This window comes from Amblyraja radiata, chromosome 2 (genome assembly GCF_010909765.2).
Source record: "Amblyraja radiata isolate CabotCenter1 chromosome 2, sAmbRad1.1.pri, whole genome shotgun sequence".
NCBI lineage: Eukaryota > Metazoa > Chordata > Chondrichthyes > Rajiformes > Rajidae > Amblyraja > Amblyraja radiata.
Window position 1 is genome coordinate 107,397,728 of NC_045957.1, and position 8,460 is coordinate 107,406,187.

At 44.0% G+C, this 8,460-nt stretch overlaps 1 protein-coding gene across 1 annotated transcript; it reads left to right on the top strand.

The window, feature by feature from the left end:
- The first annotated feature begins 1,777 nt into the window (after positions 1–1,777).
- LOC116966761 (protein FAM237A-like) lies at positions 1,778–5,395 on the top strand. Its single transcript, XM_033013087.1, has 3 exons — positions 1,778–1,884; positions 3,933–4,305; positions 4,752–5,395. Exons 2-3 carry the CDS (start codon positions 3,945–3,947, stop codon positions 4,787–4,789), a joined length of 399 nt encoding a protein of 132 aa, XP_032868978.1. The 5' UTR covers positions 1,778–1,884; positions 3,933–3,944; the 3' UTR covers positions 4,790–5,395.
- The last annotated feature ends 3,065 nt before the right edge of the window (positions 5,396–8,460 follow it).

An 8,460-nucleotide genomic window follows, 5' to 3' on the forward strand; every position in this document is an offset into this window, starting at 1 on the left:
TTTTCACACAAAGGGTGGTGGGGTATGGGCAAGCTGTCAGAGGAGGTAGTTGAGTCAGGGACTATCCCAACATTTAAGAAACGGTTGGATAGATACATGGATAGAACAGGGTTGGGGAGATATGGATCAAACGTGGGCAGGTGGGACTAGAGTGGCTGGGACATGTTGGTCTGCGTGGGCAAGTTGAGCCGAAGGGCCTGTTTCCACGCTGTGTCACTCTATGATGCTATGACTCTATCCATCCAGGTTGACATAAATTGAACGCAATACTCCAAATGCAACCCCACCATCATACATGATATTGGATTGTACATCGTTTTGGTCAGACGTTTCGGGATGGGACCATTCTTCAGACTGATGAATGGCCCGATCCGAAACATCGTCTGTCCATTCTCTCCCCAGATGCGGCCTGCTCCATTGAGTTTCTCCAGCACTTTGTATTTTGGCTAGGAGGCTTATTTGAACGGTTAGTATATTAAAAGTGGTTGTTAAGGGCCAGAGCATTAAAACTACTCTGATTACCCACAGCATAAAATTAGTACAATAGATATCACTGCAATGCGTTTTAATAACGGTAAGATAATTGGAGAGCATTGTAAAACATAAAGTGCCAGAGTAACGCGGAGGACCAGGCAGCATCTTGGGAGTGAATGGATGGGACCCTTCTCCTGGTTTCCGCATCACAGGTCGTGTAGAATTTGCTGTACCTTTCAGTTCACCAACCCTCTATTCATACAGCTCATGTCACTCGGCCCAGTTTCTGATTTTTTCCCCATGCATGCAACTAATGTAGCCGTGTATCTACCTACACGGTGATCGCGTAGACAGTGGTACCGTGATCTGTCCATGATTTTCGTGAGGAAAGTAAAATATTGGCTTGAGAAAGGATGTAAACATCCTCTTGGGGTTTTAAAAAACTAGGTGCTGAAAATCTGAAATAAAACCAGAAAATGCAGAAGATACTCGATAGGTCAAGCAGCATCTGTGGAGAGAAACAAACGAGCTAATGTTCATTGTCTAGTGTCTATTATTTTTATCCCCCTTGGTGTACCCTGGCTAATCAGATGCAAGGTTCGCTAAAACGCTTTAGAACATCGAAAGTGGAACATTGTGGGAGAATATAACATATTTCACGTCGTTTTAAAGGAAATTGACTTTTATTTCCACCGCCTGTCGATCTTCGTGTAACTTTGTGAGACATTGCCCGAAACAATTATGTTTTTGCCATTTAAGGGAATATGAAGACGAGCTCAATCGGACAATTTGATCCACAGGGACGAGTTGGACTGAAGGGCCTGTTACCTTGCTGTATAATTCATGACTTTGGGGCGAGAGAGAGCGAGAGCGAGATTTAATAGCGATTACAGTATTTTCGAATAGGATTCAACTTTGACTGCTATTGCCTTTTCGGTGTGTAGTTAACCACACTCAACTCTGCACACAGAGTACCCCATGAAATTACTACGTAAAGAAATGAATGAGATTAGAAATGGTTCAATAGTAGACAGAAAAAAAGATGCCCTGAAATTTCGGACAACTTCTTGGATTCGACCCTTGCGTTGGCGGCTATTACATTTTATCATCATTTACATATTACATATTACATTTTATCATCAGAGTAATGTGCATATGATAGGGTGATTCAAATGATCAGTAATATAACGGTGTCATTTTACAAGACACTCGAGAAATAGTAAAACATTATCTGACGCAGAGATGGTGGGCGTACAGGAGTATAAATATTCGCGCGGATTACAGGTTACATCTGAACCCAACTCCAGGACCCAATATTGCCGAGTCCAGGAACTTCACCCGCTCGATCGCCAGCGACCAGTGTTGTGTTGGTGCAGTAGTGGAAGCAGCGAGAGACACTACATCTTCTTTGTAAGTAAATACTACCTTCTCCCTTTTATAGTTTTTATTTAAAAAAAACTAGAAAGGCAGATATCCCTTCTCTAGTTTTTATATCCGTTCTGATTTCACGGATATAACATTTCCAGCATGCGTGTTTTTGGACGAGATAGGATGAGTGTTTTACGTTTTAAGATAGACACAAAATGCTGAAGTAACTCAGCAGGGCGGGCAGCAACTCTGGAGAGAAGGAATAGTTTGACGTTTCGGGTCGAGACATTCCTTTGCTCCTGAGATGCTGCCTGCCCCGCTGAGTTACTCCAGCATTTTGTGTGTATCTTCAAGTTAAACCAGCATCTGCTTTTCTGCTGAGATGCGTTAACTTGAGTGGAATCAACACCTTTCTTTCCGGCATGGACGTGAAATAACAAGAATAACTCAGATAAGAAGCTGAAATTTTGAATAACAAACAGGAGAGGTAGAAACTTGTCTAATTTCAACCGTCAGGGATGACTGGGGCTTTGTACAGCGCTGTGTATAACATTGAAAGCTGTAAGTGGTCTTTAAGATTATGAATTGGCGATAAATATATAATATTTATATTTGTACACCCCTAAAACCAAATGGGTAATGAGGAGGAGGGGGGGGGGGGGGCTCTTCGCTAGTTAAGAGCAGTTAAGAGCAGCGGTCATGCTGCCACAGGTAGCACTGGAGGAGAATGACATTGGTTTCAATGGAAGCAAGTTAACTGACGAGAAAAAAAGAAATGGGGCATATTGATGGGATTAGCCGGCGAACGGTGGGAAGGACTCGCAAGGAGCTTGAAGTTACTGTCAGTAGTCTCCAGGTTGTAAGTACGGTGCAATATTGCTTGACTTTACCGGATTAATGCATGTATATTTTCTTTAGTTTTACATACTGTTTTGAGAGAGAATTCCTCCTGTTGCATTTTTATTTAGTTGGCTGTATTCCGAATATTTCTTTTCTGATTTTCAGTTTTCTACCTTATGTAAACGTAGACCTTGAAACACCGAGTCGTCACATTATTAACATAGAAGCATAGAAAATAGGTGCAGGAGTAGGCCATTCGGCCCTTCGAGCCTGCACTGCCATTCAATATGATCATGGCTGATCATCCAACTCAGTATCCTGTACCTGCCTTCTCTCCATACTCCCTGATCCCTTTAGCCACAAAGGCCACATTTAACTCCCTCTTAAATATAGCCAATGAACTGGCCTCAACTACCTTCTGTGGCAGAGAATTCCAGAGATTCACCTGTGTGACAAATGTTTTCCTCATCTCGGTCCTAAAAGATTTCCCCCTTATCCTTAAACTGTGACCCCTTGTTCTGGACTTCCCCAACATCGGGAACAATCTTCCTGCATCTATCTAGCCTGTCCAACCCCTTATGAGACATTTCTGATTCGTTTCTCATTTCTCAAACCCCATTAAGTGACATTCCTAGTTCCACAGTAACTATAGTTTCGTATTGACAGCCTATGACAGAACTGTGTTTTTAAAAGGTCACAACTGGTTATTATATCAACAAAGAGCGCACAATTAATAAACAATTTTCTGGTTCAGGCTAAACGCACTGCAAGATGAGATTCTGGTTCTGCATGTTCCCTTAACACATATCTGTTGTACTTGAGCCAATAGTGTACAGAAGGCCAAGAAGAAAATTATGATTACGTTTATAATTAGGACTGTGATTGAAATTATGATATGACAAAGGTTAAAGAAAGATACCCTCCAACTGAGAAGCATAAGCCGAGTTATTATATCAACAAAGAGCACACCTTTCGCTGCCTTTAGAGGAGGACTGCTTTGTGAGGCAGTGTCAACGCTGGGGCAGATATCCAGTGTCAACGCTGGGGCAGGTATCCAGCAGTGTAGTTTCTGCTACTTTCGAAGGTCTCATTATCTGCCTGCGAGTTGTAACATCATTCATGTTTTAGAATGATCGGCACAGCAGCAGCACACATCCAAGGCAGCTCGTTCGGTTCCATGTGTTGCTTTCCAATGTTCGATATAACGAGATGCCAGTTACTAAACCCACCACTTTCTTTTCCGTTGTCAGTCCCTGTAGAGTATGCAGCGTGTGTGTGGCAGCTTGTGTGTGATGCTGGCCTGGATCGCCACGGTGGTTATTGCTCAGAACAGGATCACAGACCCGATGAATCTGGGCGAGATCGACCCCCAGTGCTGGGAGAGCTCGTCCCTGACCCTGGTCGAGTTCAGGAAGCTGCGAGTCGCCGAAACAGTCAGCGCCCTCTGGGACTTCATGATCTTTCTGAAAGTCTCGGAGAAACCTCAGCACGCTGCCCTTTTCATCGACCTGGCTCAGCTCTTCTGGGATATCTACGTGGATTGTGTGTTGTCGCGATCTCATGGGCTGGGCAGGAGACAGATCGTAGCCGGATATACCATGCGGTATCCGCAGTACTCGGCAGGTAAAACAGTCAGTCTAATGTTATCAATCTGAAGAAGGGTGCTGATTTAAAATGTCATCTATCCATGTCCTCCGCGGATGCTGCCAAACTCAGACCCGACTGAATTACTCCAGCACTTTGTGTGTTTAAAAAAAAATAAACCAGCATCTTGCAGTCCCTCGTGTCTAATGTTATCAGTGGGGGTTACCTTTCCTTTCAAATAGTCGTGTCCGACCTGTCATTTTGTCAGTGGTGTCCAGAAATGACTATCCACGGTAAAGCTTTCATGTTCATCGGGGTTAGTTTAAAAATATATATATTGGTTATAGAATTATGCTGAGCCTGAGTTGCATGCCAAGGCTAACAGGAATCATTACGAGTAAGAATTTGGATGCAATTTTATTGAGAGTCGTCTGTCTCCCTGTCTATTCACTATTCCCCGCTCACTGTTGCTTTGTTTATTGCAGGCTTGGCGCGTTCAAGCGAAAAGGATTTGAAGTTTTAAACATCGCGGAAGAACTCTGTCCCGAAGTATCAGCGAAATGCAAGGTTGTCTGTTCCACCCACCGTGACAATGAGCGAAGATAAAAAAAAAATTCAAATTACAACTGAAACAGCCTCTCTTTAAACCTATAATCTAATATTCAAAAGAAAATTAACGAAGGTTTGTTTTTTATTGGATCCGTGTACAGACAATAGCCGAAAGCTCCAGGGATAAGTAAAACATAAAATTGCTTACTTCAAACTTCACAGTGCCACTGTTCCCTAAGCATAAAATATAATTCCCAACCAAAGTATCTATTGCACATGGGTTATTCGATATTTGTTGGTTATTTCTTTTTGGTGGGATCTGGTTTTCCCAGTTTTCTCATCTGCGGAAGGATGTTATCCAGTCATATTAAACATCTCTCAGACAAATTTCTATAAAGTTAAATACTAGACATATGTTTACACGTAAGCTCCAACACCAGGACAACATAGTTTCTGTTTGAAAAAGTGTAAATGTGACTTTGCAGGTTCATCTCACTCAGTGGACCCAGCAGTCTCAAGGAGAATATATGAGATAAATTGGGTGTCATGTATCCTTATGGAAATCTAATGAAACAATGATAGAGACGAGCGTACACTATCTGACCCACCGACTTCCTCCAGCACTTTGTGTTTAATGAAACCATCAACTTTGTTGAAATCAACGTAAAATAATCTGCTGATTATCACCTGGTACCCTCCAGCTGGTAATGCATCAGGTTCCTGCTCACCAGCCCCCAGTCCCCACATTTAACTCGGGTTACTGCAATCCCAGCGCAAATTGGAGGAACAGCACCTCATATTTTGCTTGGGTAGTTTACATCCCAACGGTATGAACATTGACTTCTCTAACTTCAGATAAGATAAGATAAGATAGATAAGATAGCCTTTTATAGCCATTGCTTTCTCTCTCCATCTCCCTCCCCTTCCCGGTTCTCCCACTAGTCTTACTGTCTCCGACTACATTCTATCTATATTCTATTCTACTCTGACATCAGTCTGAAGAAGGGTCTAGACCACGAAATGTCACCCATTCCTTCTCTCCGGAGATGCTGCCTCACCCGCTGAGTTACTCCAGCATTTTGTGTCTACCTTTACTTCCATCTATCTATCTATAGAGTGAAATCTATCATCCCTGGGATTATTTGGGGTTCCAGTCAAGTGATTTAAGATTCAGATTCAAATTTATTGTCATTGTGCAGTGTACAGTACAGAGACAACAAAATGCAGTTAGCACCTCCCTAGAAGCGCGACATAGAATATGAGCAATAGATAAATATATTTACGTGCATACAGTCATAGTAGTGCAATTATTTTTTTCCTGGTGGCAGGAGTGTCCGGGGGGGGGGAGAGGGGGGGAGAGATTGGCAATCACCGAGGTGCAGTGTTGAGTAATGTAACAGCCGCAGGGAAGAAGCTATTCCTGGACCTGCTGGTCCGGAACCGGAGAGACCTGTAGCGCCTCCCGGATGGTAGGAGGGTAAACAGTCTGTGAACAGTCCAATGCACTGAGCAGAGCCCTGACAATATATTACGTGTGGTGTTAATTATAAGTAAACTCTCCATGTCCTTTGTTAATCATTAACCTGTAAGCATTGGGAACTAGCAAAAGTTGCCCTGGAGTGTTCTCTCCATATAAAGAAGGAACATTCCCATCCAGCCAATGTCCATTGCTTCAGGCTGCAACAATAATTAACAAAGTGATGAAAATAATCATTAAGGCAGAGAAAAATGCTGGAGAAACTCAGCGGATGAGGCAGCATCTATGGAACGAAGGAATAGGTGACATTTCGGGTCAAGACCCTTCTTCAGACTGATGTGGGGGCGGGAAGAAGAAAGGAAGAGGCGGAGACAGTGGGCTGTGGGAAAGCTGCGAAAGGGAGGGGAAGGAGGGAGAAAGCAAGGACTACCTGAAATTGGAGAAGTCAATGTTCATACCACTGGGGTGTAAACTACCCAAGCGAAATATGAGGTGCTGCTCCTCCAATTTGTGGTGGGACTCACTCTGGCCATGGAGGAGGCCCAGGCCAGAAAGGTCGGATACGGAATGGGAGGGGGAGTTGAAGTGCTGAGCCACCGGGAGATCAGGTTCGTTAATGCGAACTGTGCGGGGGTGTTGGACGAAGTGATCGCCAAGCCTGCGCTTGGTCTCACCTTCCACCCTACCAGCCGCCACATACAACAGATAATCCTCCAACATTTTCGCCATCTCCAACGGAATCCCACCACTGGTCACATCTTCCAATCTCCTCCTCTTTCGGCTTTCCGCAGAGACCCCTCCCTCCGCAACTCCCTGGTCAATTCGTCTCTTCCCACCCAAACCACCCCCTCCCGGTACTTTCCCTTGAAACCACAGGAAATGCTACACTTGTCGCTTTACCTCCCCCCTCGACTCCATCCAAGGAACCAAGCAGTCTTTCCAGGTGAGGCAGAGGTTCGCCTGCACCTCCTCCAACCTCATCTATTGCATCCCCTGCTCTAAGTGTCAACTGCTCTACATCAGTGAGACCAAGCGCAGGCTTGGCGATCACTTCACCCAACATCTCCGCACATTTCACATTAACGAATCCGATCTCCTGGTGGCTCAGCACTTCAACTCCCCCTCCCATTCCATATCTGACCTTTCTGTCCTGTGCCTCATCCATGGCCAGAGTGAGTTCCACTGCAAATTGGAGGAGCAACACCTCATATTTTGCTTGGGTAGTTTACACCCCAGCAGTATGAACATTGACTTCTCCAATTTCAGGTAGTCCTTGCTTTCTCCCTCCTTCCCCTCCCCTTCCCAGCTGTCCCACAGCCCACTGTCTCCGCATCTTCCTTTCTTCTTCACACCCCCCCCACCTCAAATCAGTCTGAAGAAGGGTCTCGACCTGAAACGTCACCTATTCCTTCGCTCCATAGATGCTGCCTCACCCGCTGAGTTTCTCCAGCATTTTTGTCTACCTTCGATTTTTCCAGCATCTGTAGTTCTTTCTTAAAAAAAATCATTAAGGTTCCTATCTACGAGCTCTTATTCACCAACAACAAATGTAGAGATGCAATTAAGCACTCGCCTGTTAGACGTCAGAGCCTTTTTTAGACAGTCAGAGCCTTTTTCTCAGGAAGGAAAAATCAAATATTAAAGAGCAACGCTTTAAGGTAAGAGAGGCAAAGTTTAAAAGAAACATGTACGGCCAGTATTTTACACAGGGTGGTGAGTGCCTGAAATATGGTACCAGGGTTGGTGATCGAGGCAGATATGATACTGGCATTTAGGAGACTTTTGGATGGGCATATGTATATGCAGGGACTGGAGGGATATGGGTTATGTACAGGCAGATAAGAGGTGGTCTCGGCATCATGTTCTGCATAGATATTATTGGCCGAAGGGCTGTACTTTTTCATGTTTAACTCAACATTGCTCAGTTTTGTTCCTACGAGAACCAATCATCTCCAGACCAAATTACAATTGGGCACAGGACTGGTAAAAACATGGACAGAATAGTTGAATTCTATGGTTGAGATGAAATTGAGCATAATCGAGCTCAAGAAAAAATTTAACGTGATAGAGCATAGAAACAAGCCATCGGGCAAATGAGACACAGGAACTTGATAATTTGAAGATGATCAGTGGAAAAACATTACACCAGGGAAGTTAGTTATTGTAGT

Bases quoted from the DNA above. Each gene is read 5' to 3' on its own strand.
- LOC116966761 (XM_033013087.1), top strand. From the start codon at position 3,945: ATGCAGCGTGTGTGTGGCAGCTTGTGTGTGATGCTGGCCTGGATCGCC. The intron at 4,306-4,751 runs GTAAAACAGTCA...TGTTTATTGCAG, and splicing joins GTATCCGCAGTACTCGGCAG to GCTTGGCGCGTTCAAGCGAA.